Source organism: Tympanuchus pallidicinctus, unplaced genomic scaffold, assembly GCF_026119805.1.
Source record: "Tympanuchus pallidicinctus isolate F22 unplaced genomic scaffold, pur_lepc_1.0 scaffold8, whole genome shotgun sequence".
Lineage (NCBI taxonomy): Eukaryota > Metazoa > Chordata > Aves > Galliformes > Phasianidae > Tympanuchus > Tympanuchus pallidicinctus.
The window spans coordinates 36,760,898-36,781,623 of record NW_026294802.1 but is presented as its reverse complement, the minus strand read 5'-3'; the positions used below and the strand labels follow the sequence as shown (position 1 = coordinate 36,781,623).

The 20,726-nt window shown below is 38.7% G+C and overlaps 1 protein-coding gene across 4 annotated transcripts in view; it reads left to right on the top strand.

Annotated features, from left to right (window-relative positions):
- DOCK4 (dedicator of cytokinesis 4) overlaps positions 1-20,214 on the top strand; it is a 237,533-nt gene extending 217,319 nt beyond the window's left edge. For 2 of the 4 annotated variants that reach the window (XM_052667943.1, XM_052667942.1), the window contains 11 exons: positions 1,470-1,553; positions 3,360-3,479; positions 4,360-4,481; positions 4,748-4,868; positions 5,372-5,453; positions 5,678-5,787; positions 6,855-7,022; positions 9,110-9,182; positions 13,105-13,218; positions 14,097-14,158; positions 17,200-20,214. In XM_052667943.1, the coding sequence (XP_052523903.1) occupies positions 1,470-1,553; positions 3,360-3,479; positions 4,360-4,481; positions 4,748-4,868; positions 5,372-5,453; positions 5,678-5,787; positions 6,855-7,022; positions 9,110-9,182; positions 13,105-13,218; positions 14,097-14,158; positions 17,200-17,616 (1,473 nt within the window). In that variant the 3' untranslated portion in view covers positions 17,617-20,214. The remainder of the gene's footprint in view (positions 1-1,469; positions 1,554-3,359; positions 3,480-4,359; positions 4,482-4,747; positions 4,869-5,371; positions 5,454-5,677; positions 5,788-6,854; positions 7,023-9,109; positions 9,183-13,104; positions 13,219-14,096; positions 14,159-17,199) is intronic. The other 2 variants (XM_052667945.1, XM_052667946.1) reach the window with 1 other exon arrangement.
- The last annotated feature ends 512 nt before the right edge of the window (positions 20,215-20,726 follow it).

The following is a 20,726-nucleotide window of genomic DNA, read 5'->3' as shown; positions in this document are numbered from 1 at the left end:
CTAGATTTAATTGAATTCTGATTATTTTTTTCCTCTTAAAATACTGGGGATTTTGCTGAAATTATTACATCTCTGACTCATTCTACAGTTCTTGCAGTTCTGTATAAATCTCAGCCCAAAACTACTGGGACACCACCTGCTCAATATTGAAAACACATCAAGATTTTCAGATGAGGGGGAAATAAAGCAGCTGTCAGAAGTTTGGGATATGAGAATTTAGCAAGCAGTATCAGAGGGCTCCTTTTTGCAATTTAAACCTATAAGACTTCAAACTGACTTATCTGCAGTGAGAGAGCCATGTAAAATAAATATTCTTTGCTACAGTATCAGCATTTTCTAGACAGGTCTCATGAGTTGCCACAGCATGAAATTTTGGATCTGTCAGAGAAAGGGGTATTTTAATCTCCAGCTCCACTGTTGCCTATATTTACAAATCATTATGCACAGCAAAAATTTTAATAGCTGAAATTGGTTGGAGGGCCTTGTAAGGGCTATACAAGTGAATCACTAAGACAAGTGGGAAACAGCACAAAGCAGCCACTATTATCCTTTCAACTCTATGGAGAGAAAACTGTGTATGTAAATGGGGATCTTCTGTGACAAAGGCACATCTGAGGAAGTCTGTAAATCTCTCAAATGAGCTGCTGGGTATTTTCTATATGGAATAGAGCTAAGCAGAGTTGTAAATTGAGTACAGTCCCCTTGCGGGATAGGATAGGTACCATGCTAAAATGCAAGTGTGAACAAAAAAGTGACTGCTATATCCAGGCCATGGCTGGTAGATAAAAATGATTTCAGGGTATTATGACTGGTACAATTAGAGCACTAGAAGTGGGATGGAAAGTCATGTAACACACTCAAATATTGTTTGTCAGATGCTCCTGAAGTGAAAAAGTGTGGCTTTCTGAAATCAATATCATCATGAGTTCTTTCAAATATTAATTATAAGAGTGTATAGGATACTGTGAGAAATGCTCTCACAATACTGGCATGGTTTTGATACATATAGTAGCTTACAATTCCATGCTGTCCTTGCGGTATCTTTGTATTTAAATGATAGCAAACCTCCTAGTATGAAAAGGCTTCTCTAACTCTTTGCAATTATTTGAAACTCCTAGTTCACAATCAGTGGGAGAGAGATATTTATTTAAGGTAATCTTTGCTTCATTTCATCTGTGATTTGCCAGTTTCCAGATTTGATTCAGGATCTGTCCAGGATATTGAACAACTGGTTGAATTCCACTTCAAGAAGGGCTCCATTTTATTCATTCATATTCTCCACCAGTGTGGAAATGAAAAACCACTTGTTTAGCGTTGCAAAAAGAGCTTTTGTTTCAAAAATACAATGAAGAAACTGTTGGTTAAAAAACAAAAACAAAAAACAAAAAACTAGATTTGTTTCTACTTGCTTTGTTATTTTGTGATTTTTTTGTTTGTTTGTTTTTGTTTTTTTTGTTGTTTTAATTTAGGCATTCTTTGTCAAAGAATATGTTTTGAACCATCCAGAAGATGGAGAGAAGATTACACGCTTGAGGGAGCTGATGCTTGAGCAGGTAAAGTGGTGAAAAATCCTGGCTAGGTCACCCTCTCAGCTGTTCTAGCTGAAATGATGTGTCCCAAAATAAAGTACAAAATTTCAGAGGTTACAGAATCACAGAACTGTAGGGGTTGGAAGGGATCTCCAGAGATCATAGAGTCCAACCCCCCTGCCAAAGTAAGCTCGCTACATCAGGTTGCACAGTTTACTAACTGCTTAGTAGTCTCCAGTATTTTCTGAATTAGTTTGCAAATAGAAGCTTCGTATATAAGCATGTTTCCAGATCATGTTAATATATTCTCCCTAGTTCTTTCTGTCCCTCTTAAACACTTCAAACTATTATAAATTAAAAGTTGAACAAGAGGCAAATTTTTGTACAGTGCTGATCATATGCAAATATGTGCACAATGTATTTTAGTACTACTGCAGAATAAACAGTATTCTCAGCAAATGGTTTGGCTTAAACAAATATTTGTACACTGCATTTTACCACTAGGACAGAATAAACATCATTTTTACTATAGTGTTTAGTATATGAGAACGCACACACAGTGTAAGATATCTAATAGCACTAACAACAATTGCCTGTTTGGTTGGGCACTAAAATAAACACCAGGTGATATAATCACAGAATTGAATTTTTATGCACTAAATAATTATTCTGTTATTTCTTCGTTTTCCTATTTATTGTAGTCCTGACATTATGAATATTCCTGTAGAATTCACTACCAAAATTTTTGAAATTAAAAATAAATGAACTGTGTATGAATCAGGTTCTAGAATTTGATTATGTTATAAAACAGCCACTGGGTTTCTTAATTATTATTTATTTTACTCTTTGTTTACATTTGTTTCAGCAAAGCAAGATGATTATAAAATTATCCCCAGATATTGATTTGCTTATGCAATAAGCCAAATGATTAAACTTAAAATAGTCTCTTTTTAAGAGACAATGAATAAACCAAAGGAAAAGATTTAGAATTTTTCACTGGGAGACATGAAAGGAGAATGTTTCCATCTTCTCTATCCCTCAGAAAATGTCAGGATGCAGAGACCTAACCATTATAATTCAGAGTCTTTGTGTCTTTATACTTTGTGCTTATAAGTATACAGATTATTGGCAGACTATCCAACAGGGGAATTATGCATAAGAAGGCTGGAAATGCTGAAACAAATTATTTTGATCAATTTATCATAGCATTTCAGCTCTTTTAACTGACTTTTACCTGTCTGTACTCTATGAAGCATGTTGAAATGTCAAGCTTTCTTGCCAGATTAGGATAAAAAGTTCAGAGTATTGGAATTTAGCAAGATGGAATTTCCATTTTTTTTGTTTTTTGGTCAGAGTAGTGATATTAGTGATATCTTTTGGTCAGATCAGACGAAGGCACAGATATTCATAGTATAAACAAAAGCAAACTCACTGAGCTCATTTTAAATTAGGTAATATATATTAATGTTACATTCCAGTGTTTTTCAAGTTACAGGTTAATATTGCTAACTCTTTTAATTTATAACTCAGAGGTTGTCAATTCATATAATCATAGAAACATTCAACCCCCTGCTGTGGGCAGGGTTGCCCAAGTAAAATGAGAAGTACCATATGTGTGTCACTGATTTTCGTCTCAGACTTTTAGATCTGCTTTGATTACAGGTCTCTTAGGGATGCAAACAAATTATTTTAATATGCATTTTAGTTATGTTTTTTTTTGTTGTTTGTTTGGATTCCTAAGATACTCTCTGGGTTGTTCAGAGATAGAAGTGTAAAGAAAAGAGATCTAAAATGTATTTTTTCTTCTTTTTCCTCCTGACTCTCCTACAGGCCCAAATTCTGGAGTTTGGCTTAGCTGTTCATGAGAAGTTTGTGCCCCAGGACATGAGGCCTTTGCACAAAAAGCTGGTGGATCAGTTCTTTGTGATGAAGTCTAGCTTGGGAATACAGGTATACGAGCAGGTGCACAGATGAACCAGAAGACAGTCTAGCCGCGGTAACAGTGGTTAATTTTCCTAAGCAACAAATAGTGACATCTTTTGGTTATTTGTCCACATTACATCTTACAGAATTACAGTATCACAGAGCATAGGGAAAGTTAATTCACTTTCCATGCAGTAAGAGAAAAATCATAGAATCATAGAATTCTTAGAATTGGAAGGGACCATTATAGGTAATCTAGTCCAACTCCACTGCATTGAACAGGGCACCTACAGCTAGATAATCATATTTGACTTCAGGGAAAGTATCATCAGCAAAAAGTTAAACTATTTTTTTTCTAATGATGAGGCTAATCTAAAAGAATGGTTTGGACTGGAAGGGACCTCAAAAACCTCCCAGTTCCAAACCCTCTGACTGAAGAATTTCCTTGTAACACCTAACCTAAATCTCCCTTGTCCTATTACTATTAGACCATGTAAAAAGTTGGCCTTCTTTGTGCTTATAAGCTCCCTCTAAGTTCTGGAAGGCCACAGTGAGGTCTCCCTGGAGTCTTCTCCAAGCCCAGCTCCTTCAGCCTTTCTTCTAGAGAGGTGCTCCAGCCCTCTGATCATCTTCATGGCCTCTGCCTTTCTTGTGCTGAAAGCCCTGAAAGCAGTACTCCTAGTGGGACTCCGTGAGGGCAGAGCAGAAGGGGACAGTCATCTCCCTTGCCCTGCTGGTCACCTCTGTTTTGATACTGTTGGCCCTCTGAGATGCAAGAGCACACTGCTGGCTCATGTACAGCTTTTCATCCACCAGGCCCCTCAAGTACTTCTTAGCAGGATAAAATGCAGATATAACTACTCAATAAAATGTTCATTTCAATTAATCTTCTTTTAACAACTTGCAGGAATATTCTGCCTGTGTACAAGCTAGCCCTATCCATTTTCCAAATGGAAGTCCTCGTGTCTGTCGAAACTCAGTACCTGTTTCTATGAGTCCAGATGGTGCTCGGGTAATACCACGACGCAGGCAAGTTAAATTACTAGAAATTGATAGATTTTTTTACTCATGGAAGATGATCCATAGAATACTTTTATTGTGTGTGTGCTTTCTCTAAAGTCAGACTGAAGTATCTTCACGTATGAATAGCTGCTTCTGTCTCTTTTTTCCCTCTTCTTCCTCTTTAGAAAATTTAGATTAAATTGTGCAGATTAATAACATGTATTGTTTTCACATGAAAAATTATAATTGACAACTAGAGTAAATCATTTTGTGTTTCACTATTTTTAAAATAGTCCTTTGAGTTACCCAGCTGTCAATCGGTATTCATCCTCATCACTGTCATCCCAAGCTTCAGCTGAAGTCAGCAATATCACTGGGCAGTCAGAAAGCTCTGATGAAGTTTTTAACATGCAGGTACAAATTACTGTGATTCTTCAAACTACTTTTTTTTTGTTGTGAAGTTATTTACTGAATTAATGCTTCTGTTAGTTCATTCAGAAATCTAAAAGTTACTGCCGATACATTCTAAAAACATATTTAAAAGGGCTGTTAGCCTCCTTGACTTACAAAGAACAATTTTTATGTAACAGTTTCTTCCAAACTTCAAGTAAGAATTTTTGACAAATTCAATGTGCTATGCAAAATTATCTGACTTTACCTAGACTTTTCTGTTCAGCAATCTGATGTAATTATGTTAATGTATTAATTGTATTTCTACTTAATACTGTACTAAAGCTTTTTGTCTAGTTACAGGAAATGTGTTTTACACTGTTTTGCTGAAAAATCAATAACAAATTATTAGTTATCTGTTTTACAATTATTAAAAAAAAAAAAAGTTTGAGTGAAATATATTTAAATTTTTTCTTTCCAAACTAATAAGTATGATGTAGTAACCACACTATCTTTTCTTTACACAGCCAAGTCCATCTACCTCAAGTTTGAGCTCTACTCATTCTGCTTCACCTAATGTGACCAGTTCTGCTCCATCCAGTGCAAGAGGTCAGTCCTCCCGTGGTAAACTGAATTAAATGATTCTTGATCTGTTTCACAGCTGAATCTTTAGATAATTTTTGCATGATGTCAGGAGACATCAAATTTAGCCCTTTTTTTTTTTTCAAGAATGAGCACTAGTAGTGGCTGAGGATTTCTTTGTCGTAAATAGTCTTATAGAATTGAGATGACTGAATTTCAGTGTGAAATCACTTGACACATTTATGTTCTAGCCTCTCCTCTGTTATCTGACAAACACAAGCATTCCCGAGAAAACTCTTGCCTGTCCCCCAGAGAGCGACCCTGCAGTGCCATCTACCCTACTTCTTTGGAAGCCTCGCAGGTAGGAAGATAACTGCTTAACTCTAGTTAAGAAGATGATAAAGGCACTTGTTGAACTGTGAGCAGTTTCACTGTCTGCTCAGTGCTGTTAATTTTCAGTGTTTTTGTTTCTATAGGCAGATAGCTTCTTAATACACACACAAACTCACACACAAAAGAGATGTGAAAAGAATATACTGTATTTGGTTACATTTCTGCTTCCTTTTTAAGATTGAGATCTAGTTTTGATATTTACTCATTGCAGAAAGACCGGCATATCCTGATTGACTGAAACAGCAGTGTTTGCTCAATCTGGGGAAGAAGAAAAACTGGAAACTTCCCTCAGTTTCTTCTGAAATAGATAATCCTAGCCACTGTGAGCTCATAACCCACTCCATGTGGCAATTTCTGTTGTCAGCGGAGTTTTGGAAAAGAATGGTGTTTTGTTACTCCAGAGGAAATGATAAGTTGAGTCCTTATCTTAAAATTACTGGTACATAGGTCTGTATAAAATTCAAATCTTTTCCAGTTATCTGAGATGCAAAATGGGCTTGGTAAGCTAGGCAGTTTTGAATCCTTATTTCATCTTTTCTTCTGAATGGACCTGTTTTCCTAAAGTGTTTTCCTTTTCTATAGATGTTGTTTCAATCCACAGTATCACACTATGCACATCTTGCTGAAGCTGAGAAAGAAGAAAACATAAGTATCTTGTGAAAGGCCCTCTTTTCAGCAGTAGTTCTCATTTCCACCACAAGTTTTGACTTTGATAGAATTTTAGAATTGGATTTCTGGTTTCTCTGCAGTTATTGTATTCTTGTCTCTTTCTTCTTCAGTTATTGAATTGGCTCTTGATTTAACTACTTCTTCCTTTCTGTTGAAGTCCTCTTGCTGTTACCTGAGGGCTTAAGAATTATTATTAAAGCTGAGCCAGACTTAACAACAGTGTCAGTAATTGCTGGTATATCAACTGGGCACTTTCTCACTAGTTGTGGAGCCAAACCAACATACAGGAAAGATCAGGAGGTGTTCTTTAAATAATGCGGTTTTACAGCTTGCCGCAAAGAAAAATTATCCCATTTTTGCTCCCAGACTGCAAACTCTTGCTTTGCCAAGTGGAATGCGGCTTCTGTTTCCCACTCCACCCGAGATTCGATAAGGGAGGCTGAGGAGCATGTATGCCCAGCCTCCTCGCTCTCAGAGACTCGCCTGGCAGCAAAATCTCCCAATCTGTCTCTACCCTCAGTGTCCCAAGAGAGGGTAAGTAGAAAATTATCTTGCTTGTACAGTGAAGCATGTTTCAAAGATGAGAAGGTCTGACAGTTTTACCCTTATAACTGTGAATGAGGATGTATCTTTCTGGGAAAAGGTGCAATTTCTCTGATGCTCTGTTTTCTGAGCATTAAAAATGAACTGTGATCAGAAGGCAAGTTCTGATTCTCTGCCTCATGAGGAAGATGGGAAAAAGAAATCCTCAAAGAACAACTGTAAGGAGATATGTCTTAAGAATACCTGGAACTCTTGTCAGAAATTAGATGGTCAAGTTTTAAATCATGCTTTCTGCTTTTATTCTAACACAAGTTAACCTTTACAGTCTTGGTTAGAGCTTCACACTACAGTCACACGAAAAAGATCACCCATTTATGAAGGTCTTTAGCTTAATGAATGCAAGGTTCACAATAGATTTCAACCTGGAAGAATGAGATGCACAGGCAAAATTAAAGTTTTTCAAGTCCAAATCCATCTCTATCTTTTAAGGAAGTTTGATGGATTGCATAGAACCATACCACAGCAGTACTTCATCTGATCTCTTCATTGAAATTGCTGCTCAAGGTCATCTATGTACAGCTGTGTTTGGTCACCATCTGTTTGTGATTGCTTTTTGATCTCTGGCTGAGCAGTTGTATGGTGTGTCTCTAGCTCCTCCCATAAGCTGAGAGTGGATGTCTCTTGTTGTTGACTGGTTCTTTTAGTTTTTGTGCTTTACTTCTTCTTAGTTTTTGTGCTTTACTTCTTCTTAGTGGAGCATTTTGGCTTTCATGTTTTTGATTCTCTTGAGTTTCATTAAATATCCTGTGATTGCTCTTGCTCTTCTGTATGGTTTTATATTCCATTGTTTCAATACGTCTTCATATCTCTGTAAATCATGAAGCTTTTTGCCTCTTTTAGCTTCTCCAATTTCAGTTGCTTTTTCAGCTTCTGCTCTTGACCTTCACAACATAAGAGATTTCAGAAACATCACCACACTTGCCCACCAGGTCCTAATATCCCACAGAATCTCTATGCAGTGAACATTTGGTCCAAATCAGGCAGGAATATATGATCACATTTTCTATCAGTAAATATGTAGTTACGTCACCTCAGTTAAATGGTAGCTCTGGGAAAACAGATTATGCCTGATCCAGTATGATTAGTACAGCAAGACAGCAAACCTAGTCAACTCAAAATCTACCAACTCATTCTCATATGAAGTGTTTTAAATCAAGTAGGATTGGCTAAGTATCTGTCCCTCATTCTGTAACACAGAGCTGCAATGTGTTAGATCCATGATGATTGCTCTGCAGCAGGATTTGCCATAGTGTGGAACCATAGCATCATGTCTCAATGACTTGGCTCTGTGAACACAGGGAGGAGATAAGAGAATAGAGATTTACAGATTTGGATTTCACATATTGCCTCACTTTATCTTTAAAAAAAATGACGTAATGTTTCCTCTGTTCTTGTTTCCTTTGGACTGTACATCTGAATTACTTGTGGGATTGACTATATTTTGTTTGTTCCTATTGTCAAGATAAAATAGTGACCCACTGATAATTTGAATGTTGCCAAAAGAAATAATTGGTGGAATTATAAAATCATTTCATAAATTTACTGTGATTATTTCTTAAAATCAACCCAAAAAGAAAGAAGAAGAGACTTTGATCAGGTCTTTTCCGGAAGAGAAGCAAGAGTGATACTGGTAGAAAAAGGTTAGCATTGGAAATAACACATAATGCTTTTCAAAGATAGCAAATCAGCTCCTCCATGTGTTTAGTATTCAGTAAGGTTAACTCAGTCAGATACCTGACTGAGGACTGAGCCTCATTTTGTCATTCAGGGAGCAGGAAACTGTCAGAATTCAGTATGTTATAACTCTCCCACTGATTTCAGTGTGTACAGTTTTCAGAGCAGTATACACATTATTTGTGTACTCGTTTTTATTCAAGTATTTATGTACTTAGGTGATATTTATTACTCTACCTCCAAGTAGTCCCATGTGGTAGGGATAATAACAAAAATATATTTATTCTCTTAAAGGTTACTCACAACTGCAGTTATGAATAAACCATTCTGTTCTTGATTTACAGAGAATGTTGTTTAATCATATTGGAGATGGTGCTTTGCCACGAAGTGATTCTAATCTGCCTGGCCCTGACAAAGGTGAGTGGAAATTCTGCACCTTACTAACCTTGGTAATCAGTGAAAATATAATGCACGTTGTCTTGAGCATATAACATTATCTCTGAGTTTCAAAATATTACATAGGTCTCTCCAAAAGTAGTGCCTCTATTTAATTCCATGGAAACTACAACACATACAAAAAGCACAATAATGCTATTTGATAGAGCAAATTCTCAGCTACAAAAACACTGTTTTTCAATGCAGTTACCACCCTTAGCCAATTCATGTGGGTGAGCTGATAGAGATGCTCTTCATTCTGTGCTGTGACAGCTGTGCATAGCTGTCTGGAGCGTGGCTCGTCTTTCATGTCTCTGTCACTGCAGCTGAAACGCACCACCATCCGCCTCACTGTGCTCACATCCACTGTTAGGTCTCCATAACTGATCAGCAAGCATCAGTGAATGTCAGCAATGTCGTGTCCTGTCCATAAGATAGGACATGCAGAGATCCGTATGCAATCATCAATTTTAGTAAGAATCTATTTACTACACTTACCCAGATTTTGGCACACGATTATCATAGAAATACTGGCACTTTAACAATTAAATCTGTCCTACCTGCACAGCTAAACGTTATGACTTGAGAAGATGGCACACTGAAAACCTATCTTAAACTGCAGAGCTAAACTATACAACCTTAAGAAGCCAAAATCAGTCTCACAATTACTTAACAACTTTATGACTTAATGACTTTACAAGAGCTATGACCTCTAAGAAAGTGAAATAAATCTTGCAATTACTTAACAACTTTATGAGATAAAAAGAACAGAGAGAGAAAATGTAGGAAAATGGACAAAGAGCAAAGGAGACAGAGAGATGGACAGAGAAAGAGAGATCACCCACAAGAGAAATTGAGAGAAACAGAGTCAGAGAGACAGACAGAAAAAAGATCACTGGTCTATTTTGAGGAGTTCCAATGTTCCCCAGGAATTCCAACCTACTGGGGACAGAGAAGGGATGGGGGGGATGAATGTCCAGAGGTCGTAGTCTTGAACACATCAACAGCAATGATGATGGCGAAGAAGTGGGACACCTCTCAGGCATCCTTTTATGTCTGAAAGGTTTGCACATGCATCATCCCAAGGTGATAAACAAGTGATTTCTCAATAACAAGTTTGTCAAAAATAAATTTGTAGCAAAAATTTTCTTGCAGGAAAGGTAGTAGTTGTGGATGAGGTAAGACTGTCCTGTTTGCATGGGATCTCATGCCTCACAAATAATGGCCTCCAACTGGTTGTCATGATGATGGCTGCGCACTGCAAGTGTTTGAGGTACATCAAGAACACCTCAGAAAGGCAAAAAGTGTTTTCTGTTGGTCCTTTACAAATGGTGCCATTTTTTCTGCATGGAGGAATTCACTGGCACCCCTTTTGCTTCATATGCATTTCCATGGCAGACACCATTCTGTCAGACTGTTCCTCTGCTGCCATCTGTCTCAAGGCAACAAAATGTAAGGGATATTGACGAGAAGGTTCAGCCATGCCACCAACATCCACCTCTGATGTCGTGCACCAACATAATAACATAGAAGGCATTTCTGTCAGAGCAGCTCTCACAAATAAAACATGCTAATATTCTTAAGCTTCAAAACACTGCCAAAAAAGGGGAAAAGCAATGTCTGTTTGGACTGAGTGTTATGCTCCTAAGGGCCCAAAGCTTCGCAGAAAAGGACAGTGCAGTAGAACGTTGCAGCAGGCTGCTAGAGAAACCTTCCCCCATCCAACTGTCATGTTAGAGAGAAGTGTGGGAAGCTGAAGCCTAGAGAAGATGAACTTCTGGAGGCTGGGGCAAAAGGAAGCTAAAGAAATGGGCAGAGTGGTGAAGTTCTCTACCTGCAAATCCCCTAGACAAACTGTGTTGCTGTGCTTTTGGTTCCACTTTGGCCTAATTTGAGTAAATAAGAAACCAATGAATGTCAATAAACAAAGTATTTTCTTTTATAATTTTTCACATGGGGAAATTCAGTATTGTTTGCAACGCTGTTTTCCAGTATTTTGTTATATGCCCTGAATCCATCATATGCGCCATAATTTTGTTAAGTGCTACCCTTCACTGCACCATGATTTAAGGTTACAATAAAATAAATGTATTCAAAACATTTCAAAACTATAACAAGAACTGGCTAGGAATCAGATTTTGCTCACTAAGAGCTGATTTGTATAAGAATTTTTACATCTTTTGATGTAAAATTTTTCACAGAATGAAAAACATAAAATAATGTGAAAATGTCAAAGCTTTTGTAATGGCCTATGCAGCCAAGTACACTGTAGAGTTGTTAAAATAAATGCTATCTCCCAGAGACTTAAGCAGTCCAAAAAACTAACTGCATGGGTAACTTGAAAGGAAAAAGTAGCTTCTCAATAGATTCAGTAATTTGAAGTACCCAGGCCTGGTGCCAAGCTGTTTTTAGGATGAAGGCAAAACCACATTGCCAGGTGACAGCTTACAATAAAAAGCAAACAATGAATTGCATGATCTGACAATAAAAAGGCAAAATGATCGTCTAGAAAATAGACTGATTATTCTGTGTGCTGTTCTCAGGGTCAATTAACGTGCAATTATACTGTACCAATATTGTTACAGCTATAAAACAAATGTTGTTTGTACTGTACTTATTGTGTTAAGTCTTGTATAGAGTAGCACAATGCCTTTCCAGTCCTTCTGAAATACCTTAGTGCTGCTGCAATAGCAATAACTGATAACATCATTTGGTGTTTAGCAGCAGTACTTTGCTTTTCAATTGATCTTTGTAAATGAGCACAAAGTCCATCCAGGTAGGTCTCTTATCTGGTGTGCGGTATAAGCCAACAAGAAGGAAACTGTCAAAGCCAGGCATGATGGTGATATTTCCCAAAAAAGCTTTGGATTTGGTGGAAGAGGTTCGGGATCTCAGGAATTCTTCATCTCCCAGTGTTTTTTTTTGTTTGTTTGTTTGTTTGAACTTGTTTGTCTCAATTTTTTTTGTTAATTTTCTTTGGAAGCAGCTTCTTCACTGTTCTCAGGACGTGTAAGAAAAACTGCAGATTTTTAGTTAGCGTGCTGTTCATGTTAAATGCCCTAACTTTCTGTCCAACTTGTTCTTTCTGATAGTAATGACTGTATGAAGACAAGTAATGATCCAGTTTTAGTATGGAAACTGTTCCCAGCCTTATGGGGATCATTTAGTTAAAGTCATGGTGTTTGGTAAAAAGTAACACAGATAAGCAGAACAGCCAGTTTTACATGTCAAGGTGATATTTGATTTGCATGATCCTGGACCACCTATACAAACAGTGTATATAAGTTGTGCTAATCCATAATAATGTATTCATTTGATTTTCTTCAAACACTTTTATTTCTCCCCATTCTCACTCCCTCAATTTTGTGCCCTTCTTTCCACCTTTCAGTTCTGGCACCAAAAGCCTGCTAGCTGAAGGCTTTCCGAGGGACGTTGATTGGAATTTGGCAAGTTCCCATCTTTAGTCCATTCTGTATATAAAATGAGTTAATGGAAACAGAATATGAATAATCTGTCCTCCTCTGCCTAGAAACTTCTAAATAGGGCTTTGGTACAAAGATAAACTGATAATATTAACAGGCTTCAAGCTTATCTCCTTTTGAGGCCAGATTTGCAGTGCAGCAGGGCCCTATCTTAGCTGCTGTTGTTACCAATAGTCCAAATTGCTATACAGCCTCAAACTGACTCAAACTGAGGGCCAAATGCATAGGTTAGGCAAATCAGGAGACTGACAGACGTTATTTAAGAGCCTTTCAAATCCTGATGTAAGTGTCAGAGCTTTCTAGGCATGCAGTTAGTTTTCATTCTGTATATTTGTAGCCAAACAAAGAAAAGCAAGTCAGAGAGTCTGAAAGTGGCAGCTAGAAGTAGTGATGCCTGTGTCAGCTTTTTCATTCTCTTCCAGCTGTAAATGCTACTCCCAGCAGCTGGAGCCTGGACAGTGGGAAAGAAGCCAGAAACACATCAGACAGTGGGAAGCTTATATCTCCTCCTGTACCACCGAGACCTGCACAGACGGGTGAGTTAATGGACATTTTGGTCTAAACTCCAATCAAAAAATGATTTACTTGAGGGCTTGGATTCTATCCACTCTGACTAACATTTAACTTTCTGGGCAGTCTAGTTTATTATTCAATTACTGACATGGAAGGCTGTACAACTGCATATATTTTCCTCTCATTAAGCTTATTTGTAGCATTCTGTTTTCAGTACTTTGCCTCTTCACTTAATGACTGTGGAATTTCAGACACTTTATTCTGATACCAGGGTGGATGATCAAATTTAATCTTTTGATCTTACAGTAATTAGAGGTTAGCAGTTGGAAATGATTGTTAATGAAAAAGAATCTTACTTGCCAGAAAATGCTCAGCAGTCATGGAAGTATGTGAGTTCCATTACTATAACTAATTTGCCCTTCAAAAGACTAATTTCCATGTAAAGAACAGACAGATTAAGTAGTATTAGAAATATAATTGTTCTCAAGGGAGCGGAAACTTTTAGAAGTTTCAGCCTTATGCCTCAAAGTACATTTCGTATTGTATTTTTTCTTATTTGACATTAAAATATGGAATGTATTCTTTGGAAAAAGGAAAGGGAAAAGGAGGAGCAGAAAATACTTGTTTTCTTTGAATCCTGTTATTGTTTGATAGGGTATAAACAAATTTACATGATATAAAATTGGTCATGGAAGATGGCTGCAGAAATTTCTTACACTTTGTTGTACTGCAAGATAATCCTGAAAAAAGAAACAGAATTTTTAAGACTACTTGCAACTACTGAGCAAGTACGGAGAGCACTAGAGAAATTTGTGGGTGGAATCATCTCTTACCTCTTTAGAAGATTTCTTAATGAAAACTGTAATGCAAAGACTGCATTGTAATCTTTCTCAATTTACAGCATCACCAGCAAGACACATAGCCTCTGTTTCCCCTTCTCCTGCTGGCAGATCACCAATGAAGGTACTGGCTTTTTGCAAGTCAACCTCCTTTGTGGGACAGATTGTATGTGCTGTGGGGTATATCATATGTATTTAATATGTTATTTGAATTTATTTTATATTCTACTTCCATTATATTAGCATTTTTATTCATTAATATTAGATTTTGTACATATTATTATATGCCTGTACAAAATTCATTCACAAGAGTAAATAGCCATAACAATCACAGCAGATCTGAAGATTTTAAAAACTGCAGGCAAGAAATCTAATCTTCACAGTGTCAATATTAGACTTCTCATCTATGTGCATAATCAAGCTCTCTTGAGTAAAGGGAAAGAATGGAGTGTACAAAATAAATGTAAGAAGTGTTATCTGATCTACTTAGTCCAGAATGCCATCTCCAACAGTGGCAGAAGGAGATGCCAGTTAAGGAGAACCTGTTGTGCAGCCCATTCCTCTTACTCCTCCAACATCCAATGCTTCTCTTAGGAGTCTCAGAGGGTAATTCCTGCTCCACTAATTTTAATACTCATTGCCTCTGCAGGGCAATCCAGGGGAGAAACTGGAAATAGTTTGAAGGCTATCAGTAGGAAACATTAAGCAGAGGCTGTGAATGAACATCGGTTCCTCTCTGACAGTTAGGCACCTGTAGCAAGAGGGGATCCTCTTAGCAGGTTTCATTTCTGTTTCGATGTATTTGAAGATTTGTTGTGCGACAGCTTATTGGTTAGAAAACTTGACCAGGAAATCTTTGTCTCCAGCAGCACTGCAGGGCATCAGTGCACAGCCTGCATTCTCCAGGAAAACCTCACTATTGACAGACAGCTTATTAGTCTGAGGGATAACTTGTGCTAACGCATGCAAGCTGAGATAGTTGTGCTGTTGGAAATATGGGGGTCAGCAACCTAGAGCAAATCAAAACGAGCAAGACTGGTGCTTCAGTTAGAGAGCATTCCTGCTGAAGTGATCCCTCAGGTATTCAGTGCATAATAAATGCCACAAATGTGCACATCTCTTGAGGAGAAGGGAAGTGACACCCCCAAAACACCTCCTTTCCCTTGAGGTTCTTAATCATAATGCTGCAATCATTTTCTTCTTTATTGTCCCCACACCTGTTAGTTTTCCACTTGTGGCCGCAAAGTGGCTCTGTTTCAACAGAGAGTAATTGTGCTTGCTATCAAGTGTACTGTAGTCCTGTTACCATGGTACACCTGTTGAAGTGAGCGCTGATGCCAAGTTTCTGATCAAATTCTTACTAGGAATCTCGTCAGAGCATTAGAATGTTGCACAAAAGGTGACTAACTGTGCCTGTGTTCTTGAATTGACTCGTTATTGATGTTTCCTAAGGTGTTTAAAACTTGTCCTAACCTTTCCTTCTAAAGGCCTGGGTGGAATTTGAGCATTTTACAGCCAAACTCTGGATTGCTGCTTGAGAGTAGAGGAATGCTGGCCCACGAAACTTCGGAGAGGTTTCTGGTTTTCACTCCAGGCAGCCATGAACATCCAGACTCCTTTGGTGCCTAGACTGTTATTCATTATGATACACAGAGTCTGCAGCGCTGTCAGGAATGAAGTACTTGCTCCTGCTCAGCTGCTAAATTGAAGCAGGCAGTATTTACATGTATTTGCTTGTGTTCTGAATGTCAAAAACCATGCCTCTAATTTTTATCTGCAGTCACTTAACCCAAGTGTCTACTGCTCTTGAAACTTGAACCAATTACATTATTTACTTGAAAACTTTGACCCTGGATGTTTGCATGGATAAGAGTGCAGCTACGCCTTCCTTAGAAACAGAGGGTTTGAATCTGAAGCAAGTGCTTAATATGCAGCATCTCCACAATGTGAAAAATATCTTCAGCATGCACTGAGGTTGCAGGACAATCTGCTCTGTTTTTCCTTAGCTCACATGGCTCAGTTTTTAGTCTTTGTTCCAATTGTTACACGCTGCCATCCTAGTACAAAACCTGATGCAAATGAAGATTTTTCTGCTGGTTTCAGTGTGCTGTGGATCCAGTCCTAGTAAATGAGATTATCTCAGAGGAATGAAGTCAGTGCAGCCAGCTCTATGCGTTTTTGCTCCTCTGCCATTCCTCCCTACCCTTGTTGCACAGCTCACAATTTCATCTAAAGCTGAGCAGCTGGGTGCCAAGCAGTCTAAATAGAAGTGGGGTCAGGAATTTGTCTTTGATATGATTTCTCCATCCATTTTTCAGCCTGTGCTTGAGACTGTTAAGTCTAGGTTGTCTGATTGCTCTAGTCACAATTAGGTAAGTTGCCAAACTTTCCCAACTTGTAAGGTGTACTCTAACCTGTTAGAGCAGTTGCTGAACTTGTTCCACTAGAATAGGACTTCTCTGTGATGGCTTTACTGTCCCTGCCCTCTGCTTTTTGTCAGTGCTGGTGCTGAGCCCTCAGTTCCCTGGCTCTCACCTTCCCACACACCCTCATGTCTTCACCCTTCTTTGTCCCTGGGGCTGTGATGGTGTTTTGTGTCATGCACAGTGGCACAGTGCATCCAAAAATCACCTGGGGATGGGGTTGGGCCACAGTTCAAACTCCACAATGTAAATGTGCTTTTGTTGCATGACCGTGCACTGAAGTTGTGAGAAAAGCTTTGGAAAATGAATGTTGAGGGAGAGATCGCAGCATCAGATGGAAGGTGATGCAAATGCCGTGTTTTGGCATTAGAGGGCAGGACATCACTAGGCAGACACTATGAGTGGGTATGGATTTCACTTAAAAGAACTGGGAAAGCTGAGAGCTCATTTTAAAGGCTTCCAGATTTTTCCAGATAGTAAGACAACAATTAAATACAGTTTTGCTTTCACTTAAATGAATTACCGGCATGAGCACTGCTTAGGGTGTACTTGGGCACTCCTGAAATGAGTTTTTATTGTTTTTTTTTTTTTACCGAATCTTAATTAAAACCAAGATGCAGCGCTACATTTACCAAGCTTCAGAACCTGCGCAAGTGCCTCTGTGCGTTTGCAGCCCGAGCACCGGAGTGCCCTCCCCAGTTCAGCGCCGCTAATTTCTTCTCACGCCCTTTCTTTTGAGCAGGGCTCTGTGCAGTCATTCACGCCATCTCCGGTGGAGTACCATTCCACGGGGCTCGTATCCAACTCCCCGGTGCTGTCGGGGAGCTACAGCAGCGGCATCTCCTCGCTCAGCCGATGCAGCACCTCGGAGACGTCGGGTTTTGAAAGCCAAGGCAGCGAACCGCCGGTCCCGAGCTACAGCGTCCCGGAGGAGCCCGTGAGGAAGGAAAGCAAAACCCCGCCGCCTTACAGCGTGTACGAGCGGACTTTGAAGCGCCCCGTCCCTCTACCTCACAGCCTCTCCATCCCCCCCACCGACCCCCCTGCTCTGCCGCCCAAGCCGCAGCTGGGCCGGCCCAGCAACGCGGAGAGCAGCAGCAGGAGGACTGAGCCGGCCCCGCGGCCCCGGCCGTTGCCGCGCAAGGTGTCCCAGCTATGAGGAGCCCTTTGGGATCTGATCACAAGGAATTCTTTACCATTTAAGGAATAATATTTTTAAAAAATGGTAAAATGCGTTTAGTTAGGCACTTTAATATTTTGCCCATCTTTCCCTTTCAGTAACTTTCAAATGCTTATTGATGTTACGTTGCACATTTTAAAATGAAATTACTAATTTAGGTTGCCAGATATTATAGGAAGCATGAAAGAGAGACTCTTTTTTAATGTCATGGTGGTGAATACTGATAAATGCTTTCCTTTGTACTTTATTTTTATTTAAAAAGTTAAACGTAAACCCCTGCAATTCTCGTGTGAGCCAGATGAATGCTCCTGACAAAACAAAATGTACTGACTGGGACTTTACTGCTAGAAATAGCAGCACGTGTTCTAACAGAGCAGTCTGTAGGCTCAGCTGTTTCCACAAGTAGGTGGGAAGTCATTTCCCCCATGCAGTGGATGGGTTGGTTGTTTCAAATGTCTGTGGAAGAACGGATATGATGCAAGTTATACTGCAGAGAGCTGAGCGAGAATGTGCTTTGGAATTTTTGAAGCAAACACTTGGTTGCTGTTATTTTTAAGATGGAAAGATGCCTGCATCTCATTCAGTGTAGAGCAGCTTTCTGCTGCCATTAGTGTATTATGGTATCCAGTGCATCCTTTGCTTTTTCAGGTGCAAATGACCTTTATTGTTCCAGTCAATGTTTCTTTTGTTTGTTTGTTTGTTTTTTTAATTGCTAGTGGAGGTCCTCTTCCTCTGCTGTTTTTGAGAGTTCACCCTAAAATACAGTCACTGTGTTACATGGGTACAAAAAACGCACTCATCTAATTTGCTTGTTAGAGTTAGCACCAAGTCGTGCGAGGGCAATACACTAAACAAAGTATGAATATGAATTACTGGATATTTATTAAAAAAAAAAAAAAAAAGTAGTTCATAAGGAAATTCAGAGTTCGTTAACAGTTTTGTATAAATCTAGCAAAAATTCCAAACGGCTCTTTGGATGTGTATGTAGCAGTGCATCAGGTTGGGGTTCGCTTTTTAGGTCGTGTTCATCACCATCGTCTCCTGTCGGAGGACAGTGTTTGGCCTTCGGGCATACCTTAGTGACTGGCATCTGGAAAGCTAACACCATGCCAAGCTGTAGGGACAAAAGCACCTTCTGTATGTATTTTTGTTATCCTCTTTCTTTTACTGACCATTTAACACGTGCTTGGGAACAGATGTATGAACTGCATTTTAAATCACGCTGTTAAAGATATTCTCCCTCTTTTGTTGGGAAGCTCACGTTGATTTTAGCTGTGTCCAATTTGTTGATAGCTTAACTGGAAGAAAGTGACCACTTTTTATATTCTCTAAAGCAGTTATAAGCTGCTGATGGTGGTTATAGAGGTTTTCTATAATAAATGTTTGAGTATTTTTGTACATAATTGGTAAATTTTAATAAGGAGTGTACCATTATGTGAAAAAGAAGCAAACAGTTGTGTATGCAGTAAGATTGTTATAATTATGCCAAATACTTTATGTATGGAAAAAAGAATATTTGTAAATATGTGCTTTTAACAATAATTCTGCCATATTGACTTTACAATTTTGAATGTCAGAAAAATTAATATATGTTAAAATATTTATGTTTTAGTGAAAGTATTCATAACTTGAAAAGGAACATACGAATTTTAGCTTTGCATCTTGCTGATTTCAAAGTCTGAAATTCCTTGAACTAGCTCTCGCTTTCAACTATAACATTTTTGTGTCTGTAACCACATCATAAGAGGTGCAGAAAGCTCCATATTTATGCTGGTAGAAAGAGGTAATACTTGGGGTTTGAATAAGGTGTTACAAGTAAGATAACAAAGCTGCTTTTTTTTAAAAAAAAGATTTTATTTTTTCTTTCCCCCATCCGTAGGTTAGTAGATTTTGTTAGGTAGTGCTTGAGCACAGTATCAATCAGTGTTATTTGCTCCTGAAGCCATTTCTTGTTTCTGGCAGTGAGCAGAGCTGTTGCATTTATCCTTTGCGTGCATTTCAGAAGTCAGCTTGGCAGCACATTTCATTTTATCTAGACACTCATGTCGGTTGCTGCATAATGTTAATATCGGAATAAAATGACTTGATTAATCTTTACACCTTGTTTTCTACAGAACGAGATTATAATCGTGTTTATCAAGCAGCTTAAGTTCTGACTCTGTGTTGCCAAATCTTGTTTCATTTCTGTTGAATATCTCCTAATAGACTGGGTTTTCTCCCCGTTTGGATCCTTAATAGCTTTGTGAGACAGTGTGGAGAGCGTTGCCCTGCTCTTCTGAACAAGGAGGAGTGAAACATTCTCTCTCAGAGTTCACTGTAAATTAACCTGCATGAGCACTCTGTTTTTATAACCATGACGTCGCGAATACTCCGAGTGATAGCAGATGGTATAAAATTGACAGAGTACTCTGAAACTGAGCTGATGCATTTTCTGCTTAGTCAGTTTTGACAAATTGATTCTATAGATCAGTTTTTCAACCTGATTTCTTATAAAAGCGTAGTATGAAATTTTGTTATGTATGTTGCAATACCAGAGCTTGAAAACCTAATGTAAATAAAGGTCTTGTTTGAATTTTATGCGTTACTCATAAATACAGTTTGATCACTTTCTGGATGACGGTGGGTAATTTAGAAGCTCATAAAAGCGGACCCAGGAAGACAAATGGCTGCTTCTTCTCAATAGCTTGAATGTTAGCCAGCTTATGTGTAATAGCAGAGATGATTGTGCATTTGAATACTGCATTTGAATTGTTGGTATCTCTGTGATCCCTCGAAGCAGCATCAGCCACACCTGGCCGACCTGTCAGAGGTGCAGTTCGCATCCATCTTCTGATAGGTTAACACTTCTGTGCTGAGTCAACTCAGTTACCAAGGTCTCAAGCCGTGTCCTGAGAGAAGCTAAAGTTAGTTTGTGATAATCAGGGTGGTGCAGATATGGCCCTGCTGATGTGGAACAGGCAGTAGTTATGTGCAAATCCCCTTTTTATGGAAATGGTGCGTGCTGTCCTGCCTGCTGGTCTGCTTACTCACAGATTGTCGGCAGTCTGCAAAAACCCCAGTGACTGGGCAGACTCCTACAGGCAGGAGTC